Here is a 16,365-nt window from a genome sequence, read left to right as displayed (position 1 = left end):
GTGCATAATTGCAAAAATGGACAATGTCTAGATTAGTTTTCAGGGAATTCACAGAATAGAATCCTCTGAAGCCCAAGCCTGGACTCTGATTCAGAACCCCTGTCAAACGCTGCTGCTTTTTTTTTTTTTTTAACCTCATCATTTCTAAAGACCTGCCTAGTTAGCATACCTATCAAATCTCCCACATTTCTGCTTTTCTGTCCAGCCATGGTTTAGTTTCATATACCCCTTATTTTTCCTGATTATTTCATGTAGTTTGTGAGTTCTTCCCAGTTTACCATCCTTCAACCTATTTTCTTTCACCCAGGCAGAATAAGTTTACTAATGCAAATCTGATCATGGGACTCGCCTAACGTCTGAGCACTCAATACCTCCTCTCCAAATGTTAACAGAATGATGTCTACTCTCCTCAGCGTGGTTATCTTCCAGCCTCTATCTACATTTCAAGCAACCACTCCCCCTGCCTACACTTTCCATATTCTATCATATATAGTCTCCCCATACACTGCTTTTATGCCTTCATACTTTTGCACGCTATTTGCTCCTCCTGAAACGTCATAGCCCAATGTCTCATTCATCGCTCAAAACCTACCTTCCCTGTTTCTGCTCTCTCAAAAGGGAGCCATGAGATTTATCTCAGTGTATTACAAATGCTTATTTACTTGGCTATCTTCAAATACATTTTCTAGGGGCAAGAGTCCTGCTTAATTTCACCTTTGGTGTTCCCCGTACCTAGAACATAGTGGTACTAAACATAAACGTATGGTGGGCCATTATTCTTGTACACAACCAAAGTTATCATGCTCCACCAAAAAAGAAATGATTAATGAGTTAATCCAAAATATAATCTAAGAGTTCAAAATCCAAACAATTCATTATAGAAGAGTATTTTAGCAGGAATTCTCTAGAAAGCAAAAATTAAGTGTAACTATCACCAATTCTTTATAAATTGCTCTCATCTGGGTCAAGTATGTGTGTATACATATATATGCATAGGGGTGTGTGTGTGTGTGTATTTTTTAATAATGCTAGTTATGGACATCCAAACCAGGAGGCGCCTGCATGGCTCAGTCAGTTAAGCATCTGACTCTTGATTGCAGCTCAGGTCATGGTTGAGGTCATGATCTCGGGGTTGTGAGATCCAGCCCCATGTCAGGGTCCCCACTGGGCATGGAGCCTGCTTAAGATTCTCTATCCTTCTCCTCCACCACCACCCATTCTCTCGATCCCCCTCTCAATTAAAAAAAAAAAAAAAAAGCACAATAAGGATAACAGAATACTATGCCATCCTTTGGATAAAAATTCATTAAGCCAGGGATAGTAAGCACATGACAAATAATATGAATTAATTACTCTCCTATTCTTAACTCTCCTCCTCTACGTCATCTCATACTCAGGGCCTAAGCAGCCTCCTCAATTCAGCATACCATAAAGCAGTAAATACAGAGAGACTGCAGTTGGCACAAAAGTTAGTATTTCAGGGCTATCCAATAATCAATTGATTCTAAGCCGTATCAAACACAATAAAAAATATTCACAAAAGTCCTATATCATATCCCTTGGAAACCCATCCCCAAGTTTAACAATTCCAAAGGTTGTTTTATCTTAAAATATTTTGGGGGCATTCAAAGTCAAAAATGGTGTTTTCCTAAAGCTGTTCATTTTCAAAGATATATTTTATAGTTTAAAAATATACACATTTATAGTTACATTGTGTTCTAAAACTATTGTGTTCAAATCTGTGCATCAGAATCAACTGGGACATTCTCAAAAATACAGATTCCCAGGTCCCTATCCAGATCAACTAAACTATAATTTCCAGAATTAGAACTGAGCCATAGAGATTTTTCTATTAAACATCCAAGGTGATTTTGATGCAGCCATTTGAAAAACTAATGTTCTAAACATCACAGTAGTTTACATTATGGAAGAGCTACAATCAGGAGAGTAATAGAAACATCTCTAAATAAAATTTTCCTTACATGTACAGGGTCTCTGACTGCTTATTGGTTCTGACAGGCTAATAAAGGCAGGGTGAAATTGCTTTGGCCTCTGAATAAAAACTACTTTTATATATCTTGCCACAGAATTCTAGATAACAGATTAGTTATTGTAGCCATACAGCTTCATTAAAGAGTGGTCAGCTAGCCATTTTTTAAAAATTATTCTATTGCAGTGCTTGGCCAGAGGCAATCCTTAAAGAGTTTTTCTTTTCACATGAAAGAAAAAAGATATATTCAATAAGAGTATTCCAAATGTGTTGAAATTCAGTATAAGGTTATTAAATTGAAACATTGCATCAATTTCTTTATTATAATTTACATATTTCTAACATACTAATAATTGCAGATGAATACATTTCTATAGCACACTAGGAATAATAAATCCAGGTGTTGAGAGAACAAGGCCAAAACGAGTATAAAATAGAAAATGCAAATGATCTGCAAGCAACAGATTCTTATTAAATGTTCTTGGAAAGTACATATACAATAATGTTATACATATGTTTAGAACATTTCAACCACAAATTAGTAAGACAGGAGTTAATCTCGACATTGCTTGAGCCCCTAGTAACATCAATATGAAGAGGCACAACTGCTAAGGGGTAAATGAGAACTCAAAAATTCATTTACACACAGATCTCTTCAATACATTCTATCTTACTACAATGACATTCCTCAAGGTTCCTTAGAAGTCTTTTTGAAACAGAAGAAAGATAAAGTTGCTCCAAAATTCTAAGTGTATGGGGAAAAAAACAATTATTTTAAGTATGTATTTAGAAGTCTTGACTGACATAATTAAAAGTAGTTTCGACAGCTCTTGACACTTATTTTTAGTGACTTTACTAAAACAAAAACATTCTATGGAGGGAGAGATAAGGTTCTGAATTATTTGAGGTACTAGAAATAGAACTCAAAAAAATCTGGATTGTCTTGATCATTACAGATTGCAAAGACTTTAACAAACTATAATTATAGGTCCTACAGATTATCCTTATAAAAGGTAAAACCATTTACATGCCAAGAATGATCCAAAAAATCACTAATACCAATCCACATCTCAAAGAATGATGGGAGTTCTAAATGATGGGAGTTCTACATCAACTTTTGAGAACTGATGGGTTGAAAGATAAAAAACCCTAATCTGTAGCCACTTGAACACATAGCTGAGATTACTCAAGCTTTTTTTTTTCCTACAAACATATGCCCTTTCTGAACATTTGCCAAGAAGGTATAAAGGTAGTTGTCCCTAATTCATCTTAAAAGGCTGGGGAAGCTCGTAATAAGGCAAAACTTTTAATGTCAAAAGACAACATTTTATTTTTTACTGCAAATATCTTCTCTAAAATGTTAGCCCTCCAGGGCAATCATAACACTGATAAAGAGATGCAGAAACATTCTTCAGCATATAGAAATCTCAATTTGAAAGATAATACTACTATTAGCACTTTCAAGGAAGAGAAAAATAACTGCTACACTATCCTGGAATGTCATTCATCGCCAAGAAGGTACTGGCAGGATTTCTTCTGGCGACTTTATTGAGCAATATAGTTAGCCATGTGTTCCTGGAATTGCAGTTAAGAATAGTTTTCCATTGCAAAACAGTATGAGAGAAGATCTTTGCAGAGAATTAAAACCAGAAAAATATTTTTTTCAATAATTCTAATTACAATTTTGTGATTCTACCAAAACATCTGATACATCAGTACTATAACATGATGAACTGTGAGTAAATAGTGCACTTATCAACATTAAGGACTACTACTGTGAGGGTAAGCAATATAACGTTCTCATGTATCAAAATCCAAAGTCCCATCTAACTCCTCAAAAATGAGAATATTGCAAACAACCAGTTTTACCAAATAGCTACATTTAAAAAAAAAGAGAGAGGCAAAAAATACACACATCATCTTCCAACACAGGAGTCACCAAAAGTCTTAGAAGGTTATCCAAAAATACAACACTAGAAACATACTCATGACACCTCAGACAATTGCCTAGGCTTTCATTAAATGAAGCCAAAAAAGATAATTAAAGTCATAAAATAAGGTAAAAATAATGATATACAGCTCAAGATTTTTGTCTGTAATATAAAGCTATTGCTCTCCCACCTCCTAACACACTAAGCTGTCATAAAGGAAATGGTGTTGTTATCTTATTTTGACAAGTAAGTTTTAAGAAATTGGGTCATTCTGTCCTGAACAAACTTAGCCAGGTCAAGAGACATTGCACCAAGTTTTTCCATGAGCTATTTTCTAGGCTCAAAACAATTTTATACCAGAATTCTTTATAAATTTCACAGATACAGGCTAGGAGCCACATCTTAATACTAAATCATCCACAAGTCCTTGAATTTAATCAAAATTAAAATGACCATAAAAATTCACATTACACAGGATTTGACACATATACAAAACAGGTAATATTAACCCTCTCCTCCCTCCCTCTTCAATGCTCCCATACACTTAGTATATATCTCTATTTTATCACTTACAAAAGCATTTAATAGGCAATCTCCTTGTTAAGACTATGAACTTAAAAAACAGAAATCTACCCTATTCATCTTTGTCATCCCCACTGACTAGAAATGAATTCCCTGGTTGTTAATAGTCATTCAATGAACACTGAGTGAACAACAACGTAACCCCTACATCACAACTGTATATAAAGCTAAAGTAGACAAACAGGGAATTGCATAAATAGAAGATAAATTTTAAGACAACAACAACAAAAAAACAGAATCAAATATAAAGGCATGAGAGACAATGGGAAAAAACATTGGTCTAGAGGGGCTAGGACATCTTTGGAATTTACATCAATCCTAATCCAGATTTTGGCAATAAAAAAATGCTATAATCTTGAGCAAATCACTTTCCTCCCTGGATCCCAATGTTCTCATTTGTAAAATAAGAAGTAAGACTGCATTAGCTCTATGTTGCCTTAGGCACCAAATGGATGATTTTAAAGTAGCTGAAACATGTATTCCTGAAAAGCAGTACCAACAGATCTAAAACCCCATGTGAGATAGTATAACTCTTGAACAAAGGATATTCAAGTGGGGATGCACAATTCCATACATATTAGTAACAGGACACACCAATAGCAGCCATGGCCAATCAAAAATTATATACATACAAATCTAATGTGGAAATCACTGATATACTTATTCAATAAATCTAAAAAGGAATCAAGTTTTGCCAAAGGCAAAGGTTAAGAGATGTGAAAAGAAAGAGACAAAGTGCAAAATTCTATTTGTTATTCCCTAAAAATTATGACAACATAGATATGTAGCACGCATCTATACATACACATATATACATATAAGAGCAAAACAAAAAGCATCTTTACACTTTTTATGAATTGGAAGGCTCCTTAAAATGAATCACATATTTTGATTATTTGGGCTAGAATAGACCAACATTTCCCAATATTTTAGCAAAAAAGAAAGCTTCAACTATATGCACATCTGGGGTACATTCTCTCTGCCCCACAAGAGTTTTGTTGGAACATTAAGAACCATATATGCAAAGGATCAAAATCATTCTTAACCGTGAAAACCAAAACAACTCACAGACCTATACTGCAACTACATTACCAAAATAAACCTTTGCCTTAAAATAAATAAATCTTCCACCTCCAATAAGCAATAATAATCCATTTTCATCTTGATGACTACCAGACTCAATACAATAATATCTATAATGAGTAGTTTTTAATATAAGCTCTGTTCTTAGTACTAGGCTAACTATCATAGAAGACAGAAGAAAACTAAAAAAGTTAAGATGCTTGCCCACAAGAAAATCTTCCCAATCTTACTTACAAGGTATAGATTACTCTTAAGTACACAGTCCCACTTCTCCAATATCCCTCCCAAAAATCTGGGAAGAAAGGTGAACAATTCCAATACCCATTTAGATTTCAAAATACATTTAAAAGTTAAAAGAGGTCCTACAAAACAAACATTACAAACAAAACAAATCCAGATATATGGAAACAAAATATATTGTACCCCTAAGGGCATTTCTACAAAGGCAGCAAGACAAAAAAACACTCTGAATGAATAATCTCACATGTAGGAATATTTTACAACAAAAACAGAAATACTTTTCAATCATCGTAACTACAAATCAGAATCATTAAGGATAAAAAAAAAAACCATCAAAAGATTTCATTTATATAAAATAAAAGTTGAAGAATTATTATGTGTTCTATTAATAATACTTTATCAATACCTCCATCTTCCTCTCAAATTTTTCAAAAGGAAGTAAAGTGGGAAAAATCAACCTCAAAGTTTCAAATTTAAATTTGGCAACATTTCTATGGCTTGTTCATATATATAATTAATGTCTATCTGTTCCTGGTAGTGACATAATTGGCTATACATGTCAACCTAGCTCAAGAAAGCCCAAAAACCCATTAGGTAGCTTTCCGATGCTACTAATTATGTATAGACCATAAATTATTTAATTATGAATTTTAATCTACCTAAATTTTTCAGCTCTATCTCCATGAACTATATCCTAAATTCTCTTTAATATCAATTGCTCAAACAAAACAATTCTGGTCCTCTTCCAACAAATCAAGCTCAGGTATTGACAACTCTACTGGTTCCACTGCTTAGTAATAGAACAATACTGTGCTCATTTCTTTATAGCCTTTGACACGCATTATTTCATTTCAGTCTTGCAACAACCCTTTGAGGTAAGACAAGAATTACCATTTTATTTCACGGCTAAGGAAAGAGATTTGGAGAAGTTCGGTTAACTAGTACAAAGTTCACTGCTAGAAAGTAGGTGAACAAAGACCAGAACCCACATGTCCTGAACTCCATGTCCAAGCCCCACAACATCACAAATGGAAGTCTTTCTAAAAATTACTGAACTTAAAAACTAATCTTTTCCTACTTAATCAAACCCTTTGTAAATATAAGAATTAAGATTTTAAAGCAAATGCAAACAGTAAAAAGATTAGTCTAAACCACCTCCTATCTAGATCAACATATCTTGAATAACAAATACAGCTGATCTTTGAACAACAGGAGTTTGAACTGTACAGGTCCACTTATATGCAGATTTTTTCAATAGAGTACAGTACTATAAATGTATTTTCTCTTGCTTATGATTTTCCTAATAACATCTTTTCTCTAGCTTACTTTACTGTAAGAATATAGTATATAATGCATATAACATACAAAATATGTATTAATGAACTGTTTATGCTACTGGTAAAGGTTCCCACCAACAACTACTCATAGTAGTTAAGTTTTGTGCCAGTCAAAAGTTATACACAAATTTTTGACTGCAAGGGGATTAGCACCCTTACCCCCACATGGTACAAGGGTCAACTGTATAAGGTTCAAGAGCAGTTCAAATACTACAGTAAAAACAGCTTAAAGTTCAAATAAATCTATGGTATTTACCCTATCATACCACAGACAATCAGCTCTGCACAATGCATGCTAGCAGAGAACAGATGAGATTACCTAGATATACTATAATGACTTGAATAAAAATGTCCAAAAACCTTCACTTTTCCTAGTCTTAACCTTCTCCTGGCTTTGCTCTTGTATAGTCTAGAAAGTCTCCACAGTGGAGTGCAAATGACAATCCATTGAAATATGGAAAGAAATTGTTAGAGCATTATGCCCATTTTTTTTTCAATCTGAAAATAAGATTTCATTTTCACTAAATAATGTACTATATGAAATGACAGTCATCCTCACATGAACTCAAAAATACACATATAATTGGGAATTGGGGGTAGGCTCAAATGTTTTTCACAGAAGGGATTCCTAGTCAAGAAAATCTGAAGATCATTGCTATAAACAGAGAAGGTAGTTAAGTCCTAGAAGACAGGGGACTCTAAATAATCAAATCTATTTAAGGTGTTCAATATCCTACAGTACATATACAAATAACAATTTTTCACCTGCAAATACATAATCTATTCTGATAGGAATAGAACTTACCTCATCCTGGACTCCACTGGTAGTAGTCAGCTTGCTCCCATCAGTAATAGTAATAATTATTGCTGGCTCCAAGAAAAAAGGGTTTCGTCCCTAAATTCAAAAAACACATTAATCATATTAAGGTCTAGACATCAGCTTAATTTTTCTGAGTAAAAAGTCAATTCTTAGAATGTTGTATAAATTTACTTTTCTTGTTAATAAGTTTTATGCATAGTATATACCTTTTGTACATGAAAAAAAAGCTCAGAGAGAAACATATACTAAACAGAAGTTAACCTTAAACGAATGGGAGATTAGGTTAAAGGAAAAGGTAGACCTTTCACTTCTTTCTACATTTTTGTATTGTTTCAATTCTTGTGGTAAACATTTATATTTATATAACTAAAATTATTTAATTTTTTAATAGGGACCCTACAGTTCAATTCTAATAACTCTAATAATTTGGCATATCAGGATATTAAAAATTAAAAGAATATTTTTCTGGGAAACTTCTTAGAGAGAAAGGCAAAATAGTAGATGAACATTACAATGTATAATTTAGGCCTGTAATCAAAGTGTCTAACCAAGCGACTGGATATATGGATGGAAGAGCTCTAAAATCCGTTCCATGGGAACACTAGGGCTACTCTAAGCTTAGCAAAATTTAATGAGAGTCCAATATGAAAAATTAAAAAGGATAGTTAAAAGTATTCGGCAAGAGAAAGTACAAAAGCAACAGTAGCAGAGGCAATGGAAGACAGTGGCACAAAACCTTCACTCCTCCATAGGCAGGTAGGGTGAAATAGCTTCAGTAACTCCCATTCAAATCTCTGGCCAACTTACCTACTCTGAGTACTATGGTCAATTCTAAGGGACACATTTTGTGATGGGATCAGATAAACATAAGCTTCTTTTATTTATACATGGCTCTCACTTAAGATAGTAAACACATTCATTAAGCACACTCAAGACAAAATTAAGACCAAAGGGTCAAAGAGTTCAAGAGGGTAAACCTTGTGTTTGAAATCAAAGGTATCAAATTCTTTGCTACAAACACTGTTCAAGAAAGGATGGAATGAAGTTTTGCTGGATATGATGTAGAACAGCATATGGCAGATTTTAATGTGCATGTGAATCACTTGGAAATCTTGGTAAGATGCACGTTCTAAGTCAGCAGGTCTGGGATGAAGACTAAGATTTAACATTTCTCAAGAGATGGCAGTCTAGGAGATGCTAATGTCCACAGACCAGATTTGGAAGAGCAAGGATGTAGAAGGGTTATACGCAGGTAATACTCCATGGTTCAATAAACTTCCCTTACATGTGTGTAAGTCTCTATCGCTAGCATACTACAGCACATACTCCATTTATTTGTTAAATGCATTTACACTTTTCACATACACTAACTGTGATCACAACTAATCTTCATCAAGTGGGAGGAGAGACTGGATAGTTGAAAACTTCTTGATCAAGGTACACAACTTATAAGTGGCATACACATTTTTCAAACTGACGTCCAAGAAGAAACGATTCCAGATGTAGAAAGTGTCCTCTGGTCAAATTAAAATATGTTGGATGTAACCTCTAGATTTCAAATGCATAGTAACATCCAAATGTTACAGAAGACTTGCAGGGGTGAAAAAACCACTCATGAATTTACCTTCCCTCCTGCTCTGCAAGGTTCATAGTAAACGGACACAATGTGGAAAACATGACACAATATTGTATCACACCACTCACCCCCAACATAAACAGTAATTTCTATGCAGGTCTTCTCAGGCATCTGCAGACAACGCTCACTCGTCTCTGAGCTTCAACTGGCTCCCTCCCTCCTTTTTGCTGCCCACAACCCAACCAATTCCTAATCATTCTTTACATAGTCTTCTTCCATAAAGCCTTCCCCGATTAGTCTGCCCCTAAATAATTACTGTTCTGCCTCTTCAAATTCTAATAGTGGCAATTTTCAAACTCAAAGTACAGATACAGTAGAACATTTCTTTAAATAAAGTTGGATTTGGAGTGGTTTCATGGAGTACATTCTGCATACTACTGCCTACCGCATTTATCCTCCCTCCTCAAATTTGTTTTAAATATATGACGCACAACAATGTGAATATACACCTAACACTACCGAGTACACACAAAAATGGTTAAAATGGTAAATTGTTGTTTTAACTACGGTTCTTTAAAAATACAGCCTCTTGTATTGACTGCTATGGTTTTGAGTGTTTGAATCAACTGAAGGCCAAGTATAACATCCTATTTCTTCCTCAGCACTGGGCACTTAAATACTGATTCACCAACTGTGGTATAATACAAGCCTAAAACCTATCCAAGTTCACGGAACCATTTTAGAACTACTCAAACTTCAACAAGCTTCAAAAGAAATATAGGTATGTTACCTTTACCTCATTATAAATGATCACTGCCCTAACGACACGTAACAACTCATGAATTTGCTAGGATACAAGGATGCACTCTCTACCTGGCTCCTACAGCTGTCTGGGCTTCCACTGTCCATTTATTCATGCTTATCATTCAAATATTTACCGAGTGGCTACCATACATCAGGCATGGTGTTAGGTGTGTGATACACAATCTCCAATAACATTTAACAATAACTTTTTCTGGTCTCTACAAATACCACTGGAGATCAAAAATTGGCAAAGGGAGGTAAAAAAAAAAAAAAAAAAAAAAAGACCAAGAAGTCCTAATATCTTCAGAACTATTGTATCTTGTTTCCACCCTTAAGCTAAAACTACTCTGGATGACTTGATGCCTTTCAAAATCAAATCAGTAAATCTCTTAAAGCCACCACAACATGGACCAAATACTTGCAACAGTGTTTTCTGTATCACCTCTACATTTTAACCTAATTCAAATTTTCTCCCAAGTTTTCTGAATCAAAGTATGACATCAATTCTTATTCCTATGTAAGCGCATTGAGAATTATCCTCCACAGGCCAGAAAGTCATATCTATAATTAGAACAATGATCTCTGATGTATTAGGAACTTTAGGGATGATGTTCACCCAAAAAGTAAAACATGCTTTTTTAATGACCATATATCCAAAAATCAAGTTAAAAGTTGTTAAAATTTAGCCAAGTCATGAGGTGCTAAAATTTAAGCTAAATTCGAACATTAAAATAAAAGTTACTTTTTCCTTGACAACAAGCTTTTAGTTGAAACTTTACTGGAGTCATACATAATACTTTACACAGAGGCTAAGCCTGAAATCACAAGAATAATCAGATACTTGATAATAACAATAAAGCAACTGTATTATCTCATTTACCTCTAAAAACCTGGTGAGGTAAAATATTCAGAGATTAAACAATATAATCCAAAATCACTCTTCTGGTAACTGGCACAGCGAGAACCTTATTCCAACTGCAAATATCATTGTCTTTCTACAGCATCTGAAAGTCCTTTTGGAAGCAACTAAATTCACTTAGATAATTCTGGAGTGTGAATATGGCACACACCAATCTGGAGTGTGCCATATTCACTCAACAATGTAACAATGATGTTACAATCAGTTTGGTTTTAATATACTATACTTGCACCAAAATTAACTACTATTCTTTCCTTGGTTTCCTGCTGTTTTATGATTTTTTTACCTATCAATTTTTCTATATATAAATCAATACACCTCCCTCCAACAAAAACACACTGAAAGAAAATGCAATATATAATCAACATTCACTTCTGGATACTAAGTAACTTCAGCCAACCTTCAGAGCATAAATATGAAAGAAGATAAAACAACATTAAGTTCTTTAAGGACTTTAAATATTGGAAAATTCTGATAGAGACTAAAGATAGAGAAAAGAAAAATATAACCATCCTCATTTCACCTATTTAATTATTTAACCATACCATGCTTAAGATCCCTTCTTCTCTGAGTTTAGTCAAAAAGCACACTAAGGGGATCCCTGGGTGGCGCAGCGGTTTGGCGCCTGCCTTTGGCCCAGGGCGCGATCCTGGTGCATCCTGGTGCATTGGGCTCCCGGTGCATCGAGCCTGCTTCTCCCTCTGCCTGTCTCTCTCTCTCTCCCTCTCTCTGTGACTATCATAAATAAATAAATTTAAAAAAAAAAAAAAAAAAAAAGCACACTAAGAAAGGCAACAGGAATATATTAAAAAAATAATAATAATAACACTAAGAAAAGTAATAGGATTCGTCATGATAAAAATTAGAATACAAAAGGATGTTTTTTATTTCAGAATAAATGTTAGAATTAGTATGTTTATTTAAGCATAAATTTCTAAATTGCCTGCAGAAAATGGACAATGTTGCTCCAACAAAGTTTTCTTACATTCAGTTTTACACTGCTCCTCCCCTGCCCTTGAGAGTGCACTTATTCTTGGCAGAAGCACAATACATAATTGGCGTCTTTCTCTCACATTTTTACCCAACAAATTAAAACAAATTTCTGATTGTTTACTAATATCACAAGATTACTTTTTTCATGTTTTACAAAAAATTTTAACATTTCAAAATTCTAAAAGTTGTGATTTAATCATTATAATGTCATTAGCTCTTTCATGCCAGTTTAATAATTCCCAAATGTATATATTTAAGAATAAATACTTTACATTTTTATTCTTAGCAAGTGTTTTCAAAGTCACTCAATTTGGGGATGTGACTGTCCATATTAGAATATCCCTCAAAATTCGTCTTGATCATAAAGTTATAAACAGCCTTTATCTTAGTTATAAAATCTCCAAAATAAAAATAATAATATTAAGCTCTGCTACGACAAAGGCAACCAGTAGAGGGACTAAAAGTTTACTTTTGCCATTAGCAGAATTAAAATCAGATGGTTCTCTCAGAGCTGTGACTCTTAGGCATAAATACATCTAAACATGTCTCTTGAGAATATGGTGCAAGCTACAATATTCTACCTCTAGAGTTATTTACTAATGGCAATCTTGTCATTTAGAAACAGATTTTAAAGAAAACAAAACTGATTTGATGTTGGCCAAAAACCTCGGGTAAAATTTTTGCTAAAGGTAAAATAAAGCAAAAATGTTCAGTTCCATCAATTCATTATCATGGTGTTAAAGAAAACACCTAAATTAAGGTATAAGATCTCAATAAGAAATTTAAAGAATTAAAGTAGATCTTATCTATTAGAACCTATTTCATATTTGAAAAAAAAAAAGTTTTTGACAATTTTTAAATTTTCCCAAAAAACTTTTGAAAATATAAAAATAAGGCTAATTTTCCCCGAAATACAAACTAACCTGGTTCTCAGAATCAGAATTTCTACTTTTACCCAATTAATTTAAAATGTAGTAGGGGGAGAGGTACAGGAATTTTACCATACCCTTAACAGGTCTCAACTATTATCTTCTGAAGCAAAAGCAAGGCATCCCTGAGCATTCAGTCACACTTTCCGGGGCTCTGTAGTACGTAGTAGTACATCTACTACGTACTACTCTGTACGTCTCTGGGCTCGTTTTCCTTCAGTGCCACCATGCTCTACCGCGTTACCAGTCCTTGGAACAACCTCCTAAGAGCAGCCAGGTGCCTGGCAAAGCTACTTTTCCCATGGGCTAATGGGTCTACTGAAGGGAAAATGTGAACCCAGCCGGCCCTCCAGCTCTCCTGTGGGGGGTCTTCAGCTAACCCGCAGCCACTCCTGTCTAGTTATTCTGCCCTAAGCCAGAAAAGATACAAAAGAAGTCAACAAAAGTGGTATTAAGAGGTATCGCATCTTATACAACTAGGTCAAAAGCAAATCACCTAGCGAGACCATTGAAACCTTCCAGAAACAAGCCTGTGCTTTTTTACAACCTAAAACTTCCTTTCCAAGTTAAGTAACAGCAACAACAAGCAACTATGTTAAAAGGAAAGGGTTCCTCTGAGAAATAAGTCCTATATTAGAGTCAAGGTTCTCATGCATAACTGGACAAGTACTAAATAGGACTGCTGTTAAAAATGTTATAATCCTTTAGGTCTCCTATCTTTGTAAAATCTACATAAAAACATGAAGCGGGCATTATCTATCCTATTCTCCTCTATTACCATATCTAATAAAGAGATAACAATATATGTACCTCTAAAATATGACAAACCAATTCATTTTCATTTAGAAATTTTGATACTCTATATAATGTGAGAACCCAGATTCTATAAAGAAAATATAAAAACATTAAGGATAATATTCATCTATGTTAAGCTTCTTTCTAAAAGAAAAGTATCTTAAGATGCAATTCAAATCCAAAGACTTATCAGTCACAATACTAACAACACAATTATCTACATACAACTGAGAAAAGAAGCTTTCAATACATACCTCGTAACACAAGTCAACTAGCATAAATTACATTCTTCAAAGAGTTCAGTATTGCTCAACTTTAGACAACTGCATACCACAACCAGAATTTTTTCATTATCTGCTTATTACCTATACTAATATTTATATACTTAATTTTTTTTAACATTTTTTAAAAAGATTTATTTATTTATTTATTCAGAGAGAGCGAAAGAGAGGCAGAGACACAGGCAGAGAGAGAAGCAGGCTCCATGCAGGGAGCCCGACGTGGGACTCGATCCTAGGTCTCCAGGATCACACCCCGGACTGCAGGCGGCACTAAACCGCTGCGCCACCGGGGCTGCCCTATACTTAATATTTTTAAGTCAGTTTCACTTTTTTATTTTTGCCTCACTATAGCAAAAAAATCTATGAAATTATACTTTTGGTGTGCTAATTATATCTTCCATTCAATAATTCATTGTCATTAATACAGTTTAGCTTATTTTAAAGGGTAAGGAAGTTTATTTTATTACTGAGATGAATATATAATTGGTTAATTAAACATTCCAAACAAAATATAAGAATTATTTAAGTCAATAAAGGCCTGACAGCTCACACTTAAATCAATATTCCAAGGCCAGAATTTTAACCTTTATAATTCATGAAGATTATTACTTTTATAGTTACTATCTCAACTGGTATGGCATAATAGAATCTTTTGGTGAAAAAAGTCTAAGATACTCATCTTAGGAAATTAGTCCTTTAAAAATAGTATCTTTAAATATATAGGAAAGATCTCTGAAAGATACATAACAAACTGATTATGTAATTGTTGGTTGCCTCTGAAGAACAGATAAATTTCTGTGATACTTGAACTTTTTAACCATGTGCATTTATTACATATTCAAAACAAATACTCCTCAAAATTAAAATGTGCTTACTATCCAAAAAAAAAAAAAAAAAAAAACTTTAAAAATCTGCTACTATATAAAAACCTAGCATCTTAGGTCTATAACTATATAAAAATTAGTTAAAACTCCACATTAAAAGATATGTATTTTTAGTTTCAAGTAATTCCAATTGGCACACACAATACAATTGTGTACCAATACAGTTCCTTTATCTAACCATATAATTCCTTATGTTAAAAATATTAACAGCATTAAAAACAGATGGAATAAGACTTCGGCAAAAGTAGAAGGGATACCCCATACATTTATTTTAATATAATGAGTAAGGAGCAATATTGCTGTAATTTGTTTAAAACAATAAACCAAATAATAATCATGTTAAGAAATACTATAAGAACTGAAAAAAAGCATGACTTTATGAAAAAAATTAACATTAAGGAAACTCAGTAACATGTAGGGCTAAGAATTACTGCATCAAAAGCAATATAAATTCAACATATTTGAGATATTAACTAATAATTTTACAGAATTTGAGCTTTACATTTGAACAAGAGTCTAAAGTTTGAATAAGAGTATTCTAACAAACAAATCATTGGTTTTGGCAATCTCTGTCCCTCATGAATAAATAAATAAAATTTTTTTAAAAAGTAATAGCATAGTGCTTATGCTGGCATATTTCGGAAGTACAATCTTACGAAATACTAACACTGGGAATAAAGAACCTAATATACCCATTATATGAAATGGACTGGGTAATAATAATTTGGCAAAAACTTATTCTAGCAAAGCATGTAATAGTAAACATGTTGCAAACACGGCAAAGTAAAAAGAAATAAAAACCAAGATGAAAACGTATTTTCAAAGACAGATGAAGTTATATAACAATAATGCTAAAAATTAATTTGACCTCCATAAATCACACCGATCTACCTATACCATTTAGACTAATAATCTCCTTGGGGTGTTGATTACCACGAAATCTACAGATAGTACCTTTACAAAAGTCTGGATAAATCATATCTTTAACCAATAGGGCTACTTCCTTCTGAACATCTACACATATGGTCTCAAGAGAATCATTCACACACACACAATAGCCCTCCTACAAACAAGATGGACTTCAACCACAGCATTCTACATAAGTATCTCCATGAGTACTACTGAAAATGAAGACAAACGGCCTAATAAATGTTTCATGTCAGTAAAGTTAGCAATAAAGCATTAAATTTAATAAAGAAAA

At 33.6% G+C, this 16,365-nt stretch overlaps 1 protein-coding gene across 2 annotated transcripts in view; it reads right to left on the bottom strand.

The window, feature by feature from the left end:
• INTS6 (integrator complex subunit 6) overlaps positions 1-16,365 on the bottom strand; it is a 90,722-nt gene that overhangs the window by 60,942 nt on the left and 13,415 nt on the right. For both annotated transcript variants that reach the window (XM_025478396.3, XM_025478395.3), the window contains one exon: positions 7,969-8,058. In XM_025478396.3, coding sequence (XP_025334181.1) covers positions 7,969-8,058 — 90 coding nt within the window. The remainder of the gene's footprint in view (positions 1-7,968; positions 8,059-16,365) is intronic.

This window comes from Canis lupus, chromosome 22, assembly GCF_003254725.2.
Source record: "Canis lupus dingo isolate Sandy chromosome 22, ASM325472v2, whole genome shotgun sequence".
NCBI classification, from domain to species: domain Eukaryota; kingdom Metazoa; phylum Chordata; class Mammalia; order Carnivora; family Canidae; genus Canis; species Canis lupus.
Note: the sequence above shows the minus strand (reverse complement) of the source record. Positions and strands in the feature narration are given on the sequence as shown.